General features: G+C 63.4%; 1 protein-coding gene across 8 annotated transcripts in view; it reads right to left on the bottom strand.

The window, feature by feature from the left end:
* DOT1L (DOT1 like histone lysine methyltransferase) overlaps window positions 1-16,418 on the bottom strand; it is a 46,739-nt gene that overhangs the window by 12,071 nt on the left and 18,250 nt on the right. For 4 of the 8 annotated variants that reach the window (XM_039839137.1, XM_039839138.1, XM_039839142.1 and 1 more), the window contains 14 exons: window positions 12,279-12,334; window positions 9,661-9,740; window positions 7,952-8,050; window positions 7,205-7,311; window positions 6,668-6,709; window positions 5,586-5,696; window positions 5,134-5,365; window positions 4,668-4,781; window positions 3,794-3,885; window positions 3,309-3,410; window positions 2,925-3,062; window positions 2,011-2,136; window positions 341-825; window positions 23-158 (listed from right to left, as the gene is read on the bottom strand). In XM_039839137.1, coding sequence (XP_039695071.1) covers window positions 23-158; window positions 341-825; window positions 2,011-2,136; window positions 2,925-3,062; window positions 3,309-3,410; window positions 3,794-3,885; window positions 4,668-4,781; window positions 5,134-5,365; window positions 5,586-5,696; window positions 6,668-6,709; window positions 7,205-7,311; window positions 7,952-8,050; window positions 9,661-9,740; window positions 12,279-12,334 — 1,920 coding nt within the window. The other 4 variants (XM_039839139.1, XM_039839140.1, XM_039839141.1 and 1 more) reach the window with 3 other exon arrangements.

The raw sequence follows: 16,418 nt of genomic DNA, 5'->3' as shown, positions 1-16,418 counted from the left end.
TTCTCCCGGCAGCTGCCCACACCTTCTCGCTGCCCTTCTCTCCGGTCATCTGCAAGGCCACGGGGGACGAGGGCCGTGGCTCCTGAGGGCTCAGCTTGATGCCGTTAGCCAGGCCTGGACTGTGGTATGGAAGGCCGTTCTCCTTGACGTGCTCAGCTCTGGAACGAGAGGCGTCCCTTGGTCACTCTCTGGGGCGCCCCCACGGCCATGGCTTTGCATTCAGAGCTGGTGGCCTGGGCCAGCAGCCCCCTGAATACCTTCTACGCGGAGGTGCACCCGCTCCCCAGACTCCACGACGGCGAAGGGCCCTGTGGGCAGGCCCACCGGCCTGTGCACTCACCGTGGGTGCAGCTCACTGGTGGCCGCCTTGCTGCCGGCGGCGTGGTCCTGGCTCAGGTGCCGCCTCAGCACGAGCTTGGCTGGTGAGAGCCGAGTGTAGTCAGGTGAGGCCAGGCCCGACAGCTTGTCGAGCCGGGGCCGGCTGCCGTGGCTGGGGGTGCAGGGCACGACTTCCTGGTCCAGCACGGAGGCCAGGTCCTGGGGCGTGTTCTGCTTGGATGGTGGCCGGCTCAGTGTGCCGCACAGCTCGTAGGCGGCTGCATGGCCGTTCACGGAGAGCTCGGGGCTCAGGCTGCTGAACGGGGGTAGTGAAAACTTGGAGCAGTCCAGCTCCAGGTGCAGCCGACTGGGCTCCACCTCCAGCTCTCGGCCCAGGCCACCCTTCCCACGCAGGTGCATGGCCACGGCCTCGTCAGGCGGCACGCAGGACTTGAGCTGCAGGAGCTCCTGCTGCCGCTGGCTCTTCTCCAGCTCCACGATGCTGATCTGGAAGACAGAGGGTGTCAGGCCCGCACACACCCGCCATGGGCCCCGGCCCAGCAGCCCAGCAGCCCAGCAGCCCAGCAGAGGGGACCAGCCCAGGAGAGCAGGGAGCACCCCCAACCACAGCGGCCGCAGAGACGCAGACCGGCTGCGTGTGACCGGGAGGCCGGGGCAGCCAACCGCCCACACCCGGTCGGGGTGCTCTGGGCAGCGGGCAGACAGCATGCGTGTCCAGGCAGCTCTGCAGATGCACATCCGCTGACACTAAACAGTGCCTCCCGGGAAGCAAGGGGCAGAGGATGCAGAGTTTCCGCGAGTGTAAAACGGGAAAAACCCTGAAACGGCATTTCCGTCCAGGAACCAGGACGTGGGCGTTGTTTCCTTTCGGCTCACGCGCTCTGGGTGTTCTCCACACGAGAACACGCACCGTTTCTCTGTTATACTAGAGCTAAAACCCAAATACGGTCCCTGGTGGAGACTGCTCTTGTAGGCGCATGCGTGGAAACGTGGCTGAGCTTTGGTGACAGCAGCAAAGCTCTGTCTGTGACATGACTGCTGGCTCAGTGGGTGTGAGACACCTGGGTCACACATCACTAGGCCCTCACAGCTCACGGGTCTGCAAACAAACTCACTGCAGTGTTACCGTTAAAGACCTACTGGGAAGGACCCCGAGGTGGGCAACGTGGCAGCTCTGCGTGCCCTGGAGCAGGGTGGGGAGGCACCGGGCAGGCTGCAGCCTGTGCTCCTGGAGCTGTCGCCACTGCTGGTGCTATGCCTCATGTGCCTCTTTCCTTTCCTGCCACTTCAAAGTCCCCTCCTCAGAACTCGGCCTTGGACTACACGCCCTGGCCTCCCACCTTCTCTAGCCACCCTCGGTGAAGGAGCTGCTGTCAGGAAAGTACAGGCCTCTCTGTGCCGGTGTCAGACGCGCCACCAGGGGGCGCTCCGCACCCTGCGGCTGCGCCATGCCCTGGGTGCCCCATCCCCACTCATCCCCACTCGCCCTGCTCTGCGCCCCCTCCAGGGCTGACTACTGCACAGGAAGCGGGCTGCTGTGACACCCGGAACTGGCACTGTCCTCAGGGGAAGGGTGGCTTCAGTGGGTCTGCTGATGGCGCGGACCATGTTCTGACAACAGGGTCGAAGCCCGAACGCCAATGCCCCCACCCAGCCCGGCCCAGCCCATACCTGCAGCTCCAGGCAGCGCCTCTGCTTCTCTGAGATCTGGCTCTTCAGGGCCTGCTTCTCCTTCAGCAGCTTCTCCAGGGACAGCGTGGGCCAGTCCAGCCTCAGCTCCTCACAGCGAGCCTTCAGCTATGGGGACGGGCAAGCAAAGCCGTGAGCCTCAGCATGTGGGTGGCTGTGGGGAGGATGAGACAGCCAGGCTGCCTGGCAGGGGGTCTCCTTCCTCTCCCACCCCCGCAGCCCCTGACACTGGGCTCTGGGAGGAGGCTAGGTGGGCCGCTGGGCAGGTATCCCCAAGAGCCGGTCCCTCTCTCCCTCCCGCTTCTGGAGGGCCAGATTGTGGAGGTGGCCCGAGAAGACCAAGGTTCCTGTAGGACATGCCCACAGGAGCACGGTGAGGGTCCCACTGGATGGAGGAGGACAGCCCGTTAGGAGATCCCTGCACATCCAGTGATGGGTGCCCGGGGAATCCCGGGAGAGAGGTCACACGGGCCCGCACCCTGGCCCTGGGGACTCGTTAAGGAGCCCAGCATCAGGGGACGAAGGGCCAGAAAAATCCGGGCCCCTCAAAAAGCCCGTCTAGTGAAATCGTCAGTGTTTGCGACGCCCGGACAGAAACCCAAGGAGCCACCTGCAGGCCCCAGGCCCTGCTTGTGCTCACCACTCTGAGAGCGAAGGACGACGGGAGCTCTCTGAGAACAGGACAGAGCGGGGAGCCAGGACCGCCCTACACGCACTATAGGGAAACTTGTGCTCGGGAGGATGCACTGGGCCTTGCAGCCACCCTTGGGTCATCTCTCTGTCCCAGGACGCTAGCTTTCCAGCCTGTCAACCAATGGACACCTGGCTCTCCCTCAGTCTGGGGCCCACGGCGCCCGCTGGCCGTGGGATGCGCTGGAGGCACCGCCCGTGCGTACCAGCTGCAGGCTCTGGCCCCTCAGCGCCCGGTTGTCCGTCTCCAGCTGCTCCGTCTGCTCCCGCAGCTGCTGATTGTGGGCGGAGATCTCCTTCTGAGCCTGGATCAGGTCGTCGTAGGTCAGAGCCTTCACTCCCAGCTGTAGACACATGACGCCAAGAGGGGCTCACTGCCAGCCAGACATGGCCACCAGCGCCATGTCGGGCACAGACAGGACGGAGGCAGCTACGGGCCTCCAGAGAGGGGAGCCAGGAGTGGCTCCAGGGCCCAGCTTCTAGGCCCCCGAAAAGAAAACGGTTTACTTGGATCTGGGTGGCCTCGGCTGTACCCCAGCCCCGCCCACCCCCAGCCTGCACGCGGTTGCTTCGGCCTCGGGCAGCCCTACCTCGTCCAGCTTCTGCTGGAACAGCCTCTTGATCTCTTCCTTCTGGGCCTGGCAGTGGCCGAACAGCTGCTGGGCGGCACCCAGCAAGCGGGCATTCTTCTCCTGTAGGGGAAGAAGAGCTGGTAAGTGGAGACCGTCCCTGCCCAGGCCCTCCCTCTGAGAGTCTCAGCCTATGTCACTGATGAAGAGCGCGGCCCCACCACGAGGAGGGGAGCCACATATCCCCGCACTCAGACGTGGCAACTGCAGACTGGCCGGCTCTCAGAGGCTGCCATCAGAGGGCAGCACCGGCCTCTCTAACTTAGAGCATCAGAGCCTTATGCTTCCCACCTTTGGAAAAGCCGCAGATGAGGGTGTGGCTGGGCGCACCCAAACTCCAAGACCTACTGGTTCTGGCGGCAGCTGTCCCTAAACATGTGGGCGGGCCCTCTGGGACAGGAGCGGGGTATGCTGCAGGTGGGCACACGGAATTGGCTGCCTCTCACCTTCTCCTGGTCCAGCAGCTGCTGCAGGCCGGCCTTGTACTGGGGGGTCTTCGTGTATGCCAGGAACTGCAGATACTGAATCCTGAAGGACTCTGAGGAAGATGGGGGGCAAGGTCTCAGTGCCGATGCCACGGGCCGCAGCTGGAAGACGGGTGTAGCTCGAATTTCCCTGGGAGCTCCCCCGGCCCCATCATCGGATGCTGCTGAAACTGCCTGTCACTGTGTGGCACTTTCACTCCCAATGCTGTCTTGGTGTCCCCCCGGAGCCCCTCAATGCCAAGATGCTCCTGTGAACCCGTTGCAGTTCCTGCCACTGCCACCCATGTTCCTTCCCCCCCAAGAGGTTTCTGTGACCCGATCTGCCAGTTTTTCCCAGTAAACACACACTGTTGATGCTGGGCTGCAGGAAAGCGACAGCTTTAAGAAAATGCACAGTACCCACTTGAGTCCCGCAAGGTGGCAGGTGCTCAGCTCTCACAAGACCCTTGCTCCCCTGTGGCCTGGCCATCTCAGACTGACTCTGCCCCACACTGAGGACCCTGGGCAGGTCACCTCCATAGGCTGTCCAGGGCACTGCAGGGGCCTGAGCAGCCTCCCTGCCCCCCACACGATGTAGAAGCACCCCACTATGAAGACCGCTGATGTCCTCAGACACTGCCCAGTGTTCCCTGGTGCACAGAACCTCGACCTCCGACAACTGCCTGGGCCCACATCAATCCATGTGGCAGGACTGACCCTGTGCCCTCGAGACGCCAGTGTGGTCGGCTGGCAATGTGGGTATCACGGGGGCTTGCCAAAACCTCACCCCCATCCCAGCCACCACGTCGGACCTGCCGTGGAGCTGTGGAGCCGCGCGCGCCCCACGCCTGCTCACCTAGCAGCTTCTGCAGTGCAGGGGGGGTGGGTGCCAACAGCAGCTGGTCGGGAGGGTGCCGCTGCACGCTGGGAGGTAGCTGATGAAATGGGCTGTGAGGTGACTTGTACGCATCTGCAGGAGGCAGCGGCAGTCCCGTGTCAATGCATACATCAAGGACTGACCGCGCCCCCAGAGCACCCCGCCTGCTCTGTGCAACTTCTCCCCGCTTTCAAAGGTGAGACTCAACGCAGCTCCTGGGCCCCAGCACGACCAGACACCGCGGCTCGACAGTTCTAAAAGCCGAAGTGAACGCCCTCGTGACCTAAAAGTCCCGCGAGCAATATCATTTCTGCCAGGCTGCTGGCGTCATTGGAGCCCAGGGCACTGTGGGGGCGGAGCGAGGCCCTGGCGAGCCCCGGACAGGGACTCTAGGAAGGCCATGGCCCAGGGAACGACTCAGGGCCTGGCGGGAGGCGTCCCTCACCCTGCGGCGAGGCCGCGGCCTGGGACACGGTCTGGGCGTGCAGCAGGTCCAGTGCAGTTGGGCTCTTCCTGGGCTTACGCTCGGGGTTCGCAGTGCTCATCTTCTTGGGGCGCCCGCGCTTCCGGCCAGCCAGCTTCCGCCCCTTCTTGTTCAGCTTCTTTTTCCGTGCCTTGGAGGGAGACGGCTTCTTGATGGTAGCCGTCCCTGTTTTTTCTTCCTCAGCACCAGAATCCTAGCGGACGGGGTGTCCAGGGAGCAAAACCACTGTTATTAACAAGCCCGACACCCCAGGAGACCCCACACCCCAGGGGCCCCTCCTTTTGACCTCCAGCCTGGCAGTCAGGGCTGCCCGACACATGCGCTGCCCAGCACCGCCTCCCTCTGTGGCGTGAGCAGGCGACCAGGGACCATGCCCGCCGGCGGCTGTGCAGGGCCAGGGTGTGGGCACTCACCACGGGGGTGTCCGCAGTCACGGCCACCTTGCTCTCAGGCACTTTCGTGGGCGTGGTCGTGTTGCTCTTGTTTTCTCGTTGCTGCCGGCGCCGAGCTGCCTCTTGTTCCTCCTGGAAAGCAAGTGTGGGACGTGTCCCCCAGTGCCAGCGCGTCCTCTGAAGGCCGGCATTGTTGGGGCCCCTCCCACCCTGTTCACGTCAACTCCTCTGCCCCCTGTACAGGCTAAGAAACTGAGGCATGGAGAAGCCCGTGAGCTGCCCCTGAGCAGTGGGTGTGTGTACACTGCATGCGAGCAGGCCCCCCCCGACAAATCTCCGGTCGGAAACCCGGCAGCCTTCTGAACGGTGACGCATGGGGAGAGAAAGAATCAAAGCCTGAAGGCCCCGGGCAGCGGTGAAGCAGCCGCCTGAAAGACCCCCAGGGGAATGGGGCAGCCACAGCGAGTTCCACTCGCGCCTGGAGCACACGCTCTGAGGGCTGCCGCAAGGCCGTGGGGCGACAGCAGCTCAGCCTATTCTCTGTGCTCAGGTGCGGCCAGGACCACGTGACCATCCGCTACCCCAAGTACAGCACACGAACACGCTACCCCAGGCACGCGAGCTTCTTTCTGCTCAGATGCTCATTTGCATCTCCAAAAAGACAAACATTTAGACAGACGTCCTCTGATATCTGGGGAAGGTGGTTTCCAGGACTGGGCACTGTGGGGACCCTGGGACCATCAGCAGAGCACATCAGAACCTAGGCCGGCACCCCTCAAGCCAGGGCACCTGCCTAGATGAGGCTGCCACACCTGAAGAGGACCAGCAGCTCTGGCACCACAGCCCCTGGGGGCTCGGTCTCGGACATGGGGGCTGCGGGCACCGAGTGGCTCCCTTGTCCTGTACTTAGCACGACGCTCCGACTTACCTGACGTCGCTCCAAGGCTGCAAACACACAGCCCAGCTCCCGAAGGCTGTTCACAGGCGGTGAGGCAGGGCCCAGACCCCGTCCCTCAAACTGGCGCTGCCACCCGCCACCCAGAGCTCCACCGAGCGGCGCCCCCGTGAGTCACATTCAGTGAAAACACAAATCACACACTTACCCTGAGTTTTGGATTTTTCAGACTAGAAAAATAGTTTTCAAGCTAAAAAGAGAAAAGAAAAAAAACACCTCATGAGAAGTCTGTCCCAAACCTTGAGCAGGCGAGAGCGGTGGCAAGCCCGGCCGGGGCCGCGACCAGGCCTCCTGAAAGGGATGCGCCTCCACCCAGATACCACTCAGGCCGGCCGCAGGCCCGCCCTCGGAGGCCGTGCACCCCACAGGGCCTCTCACATGGGGTGTGCCTGGGACAGAGCCGGGCTGGCTCAGGGGCTACACGCACACTAGAGACCTATGACACTGAGGCTGAGTCTGTCATTGTCACATCACTCAGACAACATCCGCCCTCATAAAGACCAGGAGCAGAAAAGGCGGACATAGGGCCCCCCAGCCACTCCTGCTGTGGGACAGCGCTGTTGCGTTGGAGGGCGGGGGTGGGACACTCACTACAGTGGGGTCAATGGTGCGCATAGTAGGACACGAGGGACGTCACTACGGCGGGGTCGATGGTGCGCGCAGTGGGACATGGGGAGACACTCACTATAGTGCGGTCGATGGTATGCAGGTAGTAGGACACCGGCTTCCCCGTCCATGACACCGAGCCCTTCAGAGGAGAGAGCTCCACAACGCGCATGATGGTGCCGATGTCTGCAAGGGGAGCAGTCAGGGCTGGGTGCCTGCGTTGCACGGGGTCACCTTGCCCGCCAGCACAGTGCTGCCTGGACGTCCGCACGCTGCAGGTCACGGGGCGCACGCATACAAGACGGCCCCCGCTAACCCAGGCGCTTGTCCAGGCAGAGTGGCGGTGAGCTGCCTGATGGGCGCTCAGGAGCCCTCAGAAAGCACGTGGCTGCTAGAACACCCCTCACACGAGAAACTGTGACCCAAGGCCGAGTGCCACAGAGCACTGTGGCCCTTCCCCACGAGGCCAGGGGTCAGGTTCCGCCTGGAATGGAGCCCACCACACACAGCCACATTCACCCATCAGGCCGACTGGGTGAGAACGCCAAGCACCCCCCAAGTCCTCAACTTCCCGTCAAACCTGGGGTCTCAACTCAGGTGTATCTGTCCCCAGGGATACTGGGTGCTGTCTGGGGATATCTGTGGTTGTCACACTGGGGGTGCCCCTGGCATCGAGTGGGTGGGGGCCAGGGATGCTGCTCAACCCCCAACAGAGCCCAGGACAGTCCCCCAGAGAGTGACCCGGCCCTGATGTCGGCAGCGCCCAGGGGACACCCAGCTGCAACACGTCAGCGCTGAAAATCACACGCACAGAAGAACTTCTTACCACTCAAGTTTCTACTGTTTATTCTGAAGTTCAGAGGTGCAAAGGGCTTCGAGGACACGATTCTGCCACCTGAAACATGAGAACCGGTCACTGCTGTTCCTGGGGGAAGCAGAGGTACCCTGCCACCGATAGGAAATGCCGGGAGGCCGGGCTGCGAGGGACCCACGGCACGTGGCGTGCTGACAGCAGAGGGCCGCGGTCCTGTCCGTTCCCTCCAGCAACAGAAAGCTGGAGGCCACTCGAGCCTGTCCTACGGCTTGCTCTCCCACGGAAACGCGCCCCCGGCAACCCCACCATCCCCTATCCGACACCGAGTCTGACGGGCACCAGCTGGCCCCACACCCGCCAGGCGGACATGGGCTGACTGTGGGTCGAGAGAGGACCCGTGCACAGACGTGCCCCTGACGCCCACGTTAGTCCTCGGAGGACAGGAGCCCAGACGCCTGTGCTGGGATGCTACGTGAGCACCACACTGCTCCACGGGCGCCGAAGGACGCTCCCAGGCCCCCCGTCAGCGCCTCTCTCGGCAGTGAGAAAAAAAGCCGAGTGCAAAAGTCAAAGGAAGAAACGCCACGTCTAGAACAGGAGGATGAACCCACTGGGGGCGCACACGCACGCACACGCACGCGCCCCACGACACTCAGACGGGCACCCCGTCCCCAGCCTGTTTCTGAGCATCACCCCCATTAGGGGAGGGTGAGTCCCAGGTGCAGGGTCAGGTGGCAGCCTGCCATGCCAGGCAGTGAGCGGGAGCTGACACAGGGCGCTGGGACCCAGGGGACATCTGAGAGAGTGGGACGTGGTCAAACGCACCCCAGGGGCCTGAGACCACTCTCATCAGGAACCTGCCAGCCACAATGCCCGCACGACAACGGTGCATAAGGGAACTTCTGAGGGCACGTCACTGCAGGACAGCAGGTCGCTGGTGACTGGAAGGCTTGGCAGGCAGGCCTGACCCCAAGCTAGCCCACATGTGATAACCGGGCACTCAAGCCTGCAGGAAATGAGACTGAGAGGGTCAAGGTCGAAGTCATCACGGAGGGTGAGTCTGGAACGGGCAACAGGATGATGAGCCTGGACACCCCACGGCATCGTCAAAAAGATGGATGGAGGGACCATTCTCAAGTTATATCCCACGGTGGCCCGGAACCACGCATAACTGCTGACTGGGCAGTCAGGAGAAACTGCCAGAAGAGGCCCAGGACCGCCGGGAGGGCTCTGGGCAGGGCAGGACCTGGCCACGCGGTGGCGGCTCCAAACGAGGAAGACCCGGCCTGGACGCCCCAGGCGGGGGCTGACAGGTCAACAGGGACCAGTCAGGCCTGAGTTCCAGGGACACGCCACAGCCCTGGAGTGTGAACTGGGCATTCTCGAACCAAGCAGCCATCCGCTGTCCCCAGAAGCTCACGTCTAACCAGACAGCCTGGGTCTTTCTTGCCAACTTGGCCACCCACCCCCAGTCTCGCAAGCCACCGAGCACTGGGAGTACAGTCACTCCACTCCACATTGAGATGGAGGCGCCTGGCCACCCAGGTGACACGGAGAACCAGTCAGGGCGTGCCTGCTGCCCAAGGCCTTTCATGGGGCCTGAAGTGGACGGATGCGGAAGCTCAAGACAAGTCCAGCATGTGTGGTCAGCCCTAAATCTAGCCAGACCGAGTGGGCGTGTGGCGGCCGTGACAGGACGGGGTTCAGGGGAAGTACGTTACCTTCCTTCATGTTTGCAAATCGCTCCTTCAGCTGGTGATCCACCTCAGGACCAAAGGCAAAGTTATTCACAAATATAACACTGCAAAACAATGTTCCAGTTGAGTAAAATGAAGGTTCCATTTCCACACGTGCACAGAGCACCAGTGCATACGACGCCTACCACCTCCGAGGCCAGCTCTGCAGCCCGCTGGGCCCCGGGCTCTGCCCGCACCACCTCCGCCCGGCCTGGGGACGGCTCCAGGGCCCACAGAGTGGGACAGCTGCCCCGATTTGTTGCTACTGTACAACTCAGAGTTTCCCGTGACCAGCAGACTGTTGGAAAAGCCAAGGAGGACGTGTGCAGGCCAAGGTGGTCCCAGGTCAACCTGCACTGGCTGGGCAGTGGTCCCCACTTGCCTCTCCGACATTTCTGGGCTAGAATGCAGGAGAACAACTGTCACCCGGGGACGGCGGAGCAAGAGCGAGCAGACACCCAGCCAGGAAGGCAACACAACCGAGTCAAGCTGTGTCTGAACGTGGCTGTGACTAGAAGCAAAGATCTTTCGATGGGGGTGGCTCGGCCTGCCTCGTGCTCAGACGTTGTCTCGTACTGGGCAAGCGGGCGACCTAGGAGCCTCAGTCTGCAGACGCCTGCTGGGGCGGTGGGCGGGCTGCTCCCAAGCCAGAGCGCTGAGGTGCCACACCCACCCCATCACCTTGCCAGCGGGCCCCAGCCTGCTCACAGGGCTCTGAATGGCTAACTTCCAGGGACATCGTGCAGCCGACCCACAAGCGGGACAGATCCACAAGCAGGACAGACATGTCCATCTAGTCGCGTGGCCCTGCTCTGCACTGTAAGCGCCTGCACGTTAAAGCTGTGCCGCAGTGAACACTGGGCCGTGGATGGCAGAAAAGCAGACAGCCGTCACTTCCTCTTGTGTACGTGACAGGCAACAGAGAAGCTGTCATCCCCACGCGCCTTGTTCTAAACCCCGACAGCTTTAAACTCAAGGAAGCCGAACGCTTCACAGCAAGCCTGGGAAGGGACAGCAGCGGAGGAGAGGGCCAGAGCGGCGGGAAGGACCCCGAGGGGTGAACACAGCAGCGTGCTCTCCGGGGGCCGCCGCGTGCGAGCAGAGACCACAGCGGGGCAGCCGGGGGGCCATGGACACAGCCCGATGAGGACCGGAGAGCCCAGCAGGGCCGAGCCCCGCAGGAGAGCACACGGGGGGCCGCAGACGCCAGAGCCTCGAGACGACCCAGGCGGGAGCGGGCAGTGCCACAAGGGCCCTGGGACTGCTGACTGGCGGGCCCCTGAGACTCAGAAGCCGGGAAGCTGCCTGAGGCGGGCGTCGCCCCAGACAGTGGGGATGGTGGGAGTGGACGCCCTCGACAGGAAGCGGAGACCGGGGGACACTGGCAGAGGCTGGCCTTTAGGCCTCGCCGCGGGGCCGTCCCCAGCCAGGTGCACTGCACTCTCACGGGGGCTCTTGGGGACCCAGCCAGTGGGACACCATGGCCTGGGCGACACTGGTCAGCACTCGGTGAGTATCCAGCTCGGCCACCACAGCGGCCAGAGCCCCAGACAATACTTGATCAGGGCATCCATGGGGTCAGCATGGTTCTCTCAAGACGAGAAGGACCTGGCCCATGGGGACAGGAGGCTCACAGAAGAGCAAGAAAGAGGATACCTCTGAGAGACAGTGAGACCTAGCCACGACCTGCCCAGAGAATCATCTGTGCGGACATGGGGTGACTTCACCCAGTGTGTCCAGAGGAGGAGGCTTTGGGGGACAAGGCAGCAAGCCATATTGAAAGCCCGGGAGCGGCCCAGCGAGGCCGGACAGCCGCTCCCCAGGGGGAGCGCCACAAAGTGTGCGACGTGGCCTCGTACAGTTGCCCAGGTCCAGGCCGCTCCAGCAGATCGGCACGAGACCCTCATGCCCGAACCTTCTCTCCTCCTGCCCCATCAGAGCTGCAGCCAAGCCGCGCTGGATGCCAGGTGCCGGAATGGCAATCCAGCCTCCCGCCCCTGAGGCCCGGCCCCAGGCCAGTGGAACGGCAAAGGGAAGATGACAGGACAGAGGACAGGGAAGGACCACACGCACAGCTTCGGGAGCTGGTGGACGTAGAGATCACAGGTCAGGACCTTGGGGTGGGGCCTGCTGGAGCAGGGAGGGCTCTGCGATGGCCTTCTGTCCAAGGACATGTGCGCGGACCTGCCAGGAGGCGCAGGGCGTGTGGTTTCCTGCACTGTCCTCAAGCCAAGGGGACCGCAGAGACGGGACCACAGCAAGACCCCTGACACGCCAGGCAGAGCGGCTGGCTGCAGACACAGTGAGCGCGGAGCTCAGGGCTGAGACCACTGGGCGGCCCTCTGTCTGGGCGTGAGGGCGGGGAAGGGCCGGCCCTTCCTGACAAGCCTGGCCACTGAGCACCTGCCCCGCGACAATCCTGAGTGACCCTTGGTGGGAGACGAGGGGGCCCAATTGGGGGACAGAAGGGAAGCCCCGACTGCCTCCGCCATCCAGCTCTGCCTCACAGGCAAGCAGTGGTGCCCAGCACGCGGGCCCTCAGCAGCAGGACTGCCCTAGAGGCCCGCCTGACCAGGCCCAGCACCGTCCTGCGGCCCCCATACCTCGTGTTGGCGATCCGCTCTCTCCACTCCTCCGAGAGGAAGTCGCCTCTTTCCAGCTGGAAGGAAAACACAGGGACAAGCGCTTGTCACGCGTCTCACTCGGCCCCGCGCCCCTACCCAATGAGGAACGGATGAGATGAACTCTGTCACTGAAGTGCGCAGGACAGGAAGGAAGACGGAGGCGCGTGTACCGGTGGCTCTGCTGGGGTGGGGACAGTCAGGAAAGGATAGGGTGAGACTGCAGAGCGTTGTGCGGGTCAGCACACGCCACCCAGGTGCGGCGGGGCCTAGGGCACAGGGCAACAAGGACGCCAGAGAACGTGCTGGAAAGCCACGATGCCTTGTCCACACAGGGCCAGCAGGGGGCGACCCGGACACACAGCCAGCAGAGCCAGCGGCGTTCTGCTCAGAGGCGGGTTGACGGGGGCTAGACAGACCCGCGTGGCTGCCGACAGGAAGATGCCTGCATGCCGACTGGGCACCATGCCACCGCTGCACACAGTGAACATGAGGCTTCTTTCTCAGACACGGGAACGCACCTGTGCAGTGGCTCTGACCTGCTTTGCCTAAGGATGTGGCCGCCTGCACCTTCAGTACCTGGTCTCGGCGCTATTTTTCTTAGCAGACTGATGTCATTTTGTCTCAAGGTCAAAGGGCATCCATGGGAATGGCTCTCCCCAGCCTAACTGTCCTGAGCTGAGACACTGAGCGCACTGAGGAATCCAGCTTTGAAAGCCTGTCACCACTCTAAAGGCTGTCATCACTCGTCGGTGTCCACCCAAGGGAGCTGAAAACGTGCGTCAACACAAAACCCAGCCTTGGACACCCACAGCGGCAGGATTCTCAATAGTCCAGATGTGGGAACAACCCAAATGCAGATGACGGACACACACAACGTGCCATCCATACAGAGGAGTGTCACTTGGCCATGAGAAGGGGGGAGGCACTGACACTCGCTATAGTGTAGATGGACCTCGAACGCACGATGCTCAGTGAGAGACGCCGAACACAGGCCACACGGTGTGACTCCACTGATGTGAGTGAGCAGAAAAGGCACGTCCCCAGGGACAGGAAGGGGTGAGTGGGTGTCGAGGGCTGGGGTGACTACTACTGGGTCTCATCTGTACCCCTACTGGTGCCGTGAGATGACCAGGAGCCTGATGGGTACTGTGCCTCTCTCAGAACGGGAAGATCCCAAGCAGAGATGGTCCTGTGGGACGCAGATGGTCCTGTGGGACACAGTGCCCGGGGCAGGAGCGGCTGCAAACTCTGTGTCCCCCTGCCTTGCACACAGGGAACCCACCTGGGCGCCCCATGACGTGAGATGATGGGACGGTACAGGACATGAGGGGAGTCGGCCTGCTCTAAATTGCTTGGGGGGGCCTGCCCATACCCCAGCGGTCCGTCTGTCGCCACCTGAGGAGCCTTCTCAATCTGCCGTTGCTCCCCGTGGTCAGGCCTTGGGGAAGTGACTCAAGTCCCAGGTCCTTGCCGGCACTGTGAGATGACACTCCCACAGTGGCCTAAATCCATCCTCAGAAGGCCGGCTGGCAAAGCTGGCCCCCCACAGCAGCTGGAATGGGGCTCCGGGAACTCCCGTCAACAGGCCCCCTCAACAGGTCCCCGGCCCTAAATGCTCTGCAAACAGGCAGGTCACACTGAGCACTGCTATCCCCTGGGGTCTGGGGCCTTGGAAGAGCCGGGCAGAGGCGCCCACGTGACTGGTCCCCAGTGGGACCCCTGGTGCTGGGTCTCCGTGAGGCCCCTGGGGACCGCACCTCACAGTGTGTAACGTCTTGTCTGGGGGGAACGAAACGCGTCTCGGTGACCCCACCGGGAGAAGACTCTGAGAGCTGTGCCTGGGCCCCTGGCGCACCCCCCGCCCTTGGCTCATCTCACTCTGTCCGGTGTCCACAGCGACCATAGCCATGGGGGCCGCTGCTACTGAGTCCTGGGGTCCCCTCCGCGAAGCCGCACATGGGCAGTCCTGGGGACCTATGTGGGTGACTTCGTATTTGGGGCTTGGAGACGTCCACAGCCCGCCTCCGCCTGCCCAAGCACCATCGTCAGCTCCAGGCCATGCCCATGCAAGAACAAGGCCTGGCCAAGGCGGCTGTGTCGACAGTGGCCAGAAAGATGTGCATAGTCCCTCTTCCTGTCCCCCCAGGACCCCGTGACTGCTCCTCCTGCCTCTCGCACCATGGAGCAGTGCCTCTGGGAAAGGGCAGATGGGGGAGCCCCAGCACGCACATCACCCTTCCCATGGGGAGCCCACGGGCAGGTCCAGGGTCTGACTCGGGCGGGGCAGGCGTGTCCCCGACCCAGAGCTCTTGGGGGCCACCACCCACCTGCATGCGACATGCGTGCTCTCGCATCCAGGAAAGAGCACGGCCTGCGTGGGCCATCCACTCCTGCGGGAGGCCGAGGCCGGCCCCACTCAAAGCAGGTCGGCAAGGGCCACTGATAGGGGCCCCCAGGCTGCCGTCTTGCCAACCTGCCTGGGGCAGCCACAGGCCACAGACGCCACTGGGCAGGACGGCCTGACCCCAGGGACCCCCGCGGCACCCCAGGGTGAAGGGCGCGTCTGGACTGCACGCGGCCCCGCCGGCTTCCTGAGAGGAAGGGCCAGCATCCCAGCATCGGCCAGGCCCACGCGGGCTCTGCACCCGGGGGTCGGCCTGTCAGCAGACCAGGCTATCCTAACGTGGAGCCTGTGTTAGGGGAGATCCCAAGACACTTAGCCTGAAGGCCGCAGGCAGGTCCACGGCTTCTGGTCACCCTCCCCACGTGGCAAGTCCATGGGGCCACAGCTGCCCGAGGCACCACACTCTGGACACATGAAACCTGCTGTGTGCCAGGCCTATGACCAGCAGCCAAGGGCTCCACCGCGAGGGGACAGCCGAGGTGCTGTGGGGACTCCAGAGGCCTGGATGTCAGCTGGGGCGGGGAGCTGGATGGAGTGTCTCCTGGGCAGAGGAGTCCCTTAAGGCGTGGGAAAGGCCAAATCGAAGGAGGAGACGGGGCTCCACTGGGCAGAGACGTGGGAGGCCGGAGGGGCCTGGCACTGCGGGGCGGAAGGGCAGGGACGCGGCAGGGGCAGAGATGGCCATGCCTGGCTGGGTGGTGTCTCTGCCCGCGAGAAGCAGGATAGGAGGCGGCAGCCACGGGGGATCCTGAGCCACAAGAAGCAGGCTCTGGGGCCTGAGAAGCACGCCGGGCCAGGCTATTTTTAGGTTCCTGTTGGCCGGTTCTCCGGGTCCTTGAGTAACAGGAGGCGGGGCTCCGCCTGCCAACCAGGCGCCTAGCCAAAGCCACAGAGAGCTGCTCCCAAGGCCCTGGCGCTCGGCGGGCAGGCAGACTCACGGCCCCTCCAGGAGCAGGGCTGCTGCGTCAGACAGGATGAGCTCCGGACACAGGTGCGAGAACGCCAGCGGCACGGACTGCTCGTGAGGCGGCCGGCTTGTTCCAGACCCCCGCCAGGGCCGAGACCCAGTGTCCTTTCGGCCAAATCCTGCTCCCCAGCACTCCACAGGGGCCACGCAGGGCTAATGAGCACCCGAAACCCCACGAGACCCACAGAATAGGGTAGTTTCCACGAGGGGAGCCCTCCTATGTGCCCGCTGATGCAGCACCCAGTTCAGACGCGGCACTGACCCCCAAACACCCACTGAGCTGGTGCTGCCACCCAGTGGTGACAGGAGGAAGAAGGAGAAAGGACGCCCAGGGCCAAGGCGGAGGTCCCACAGGCCCCTGCCAACCGCAGTCCGCACACAGCGCTGGAGGCTGCGTGGGCTCGCTCACCGGAGCAGAAGGTAGTTCTTGAACTTAAAAACCTGTGCTTTAGGAAGGCGTGAAGTCTGAGGAAATGGTCGGCCATCTGGGCACTGTCAGCCAGTGGACACAGCGACCGGGAGGGAAGCAGCTTCCTGGGAACGGAAGCCGGACTCACTGCCCGGTCAGCTTCCAAGACAAATGCCAGAGAACTTAAGATGTGGGAGGAACAGGAGAGGTCACCCTTCACTGAAGGGAGAACATTCCAGAAGACATTCCACCAAGACAAGGGGAAGGGGAGCGGGCCTGCGCCCTGAGCATGGAGGACCGGGTCGGGAGGAGCCGGGGGACGGGGGCACGTCCACACCC

The sequence above is a fragment of the Pteropus medius genome, unplaced genomic scaffold (assembly GCF_902729225.1).
Source record: "Pteropus medius unplaced genomic scaffold, Ma_sr-lr_union100, whole genome shotgun sequence".
Taxonomy (NCBI): Eukaryota; Metazoa; Chordata; class Mammalia; order Chiroptera; family Pteropodidae; genus Pteropus; species Pteropus medius.
The sequence above is the reverse complement of the archived record's forward strand: the minus strand, read 5'-3'. Positions and strand labels throughout refer to the sequence as shown.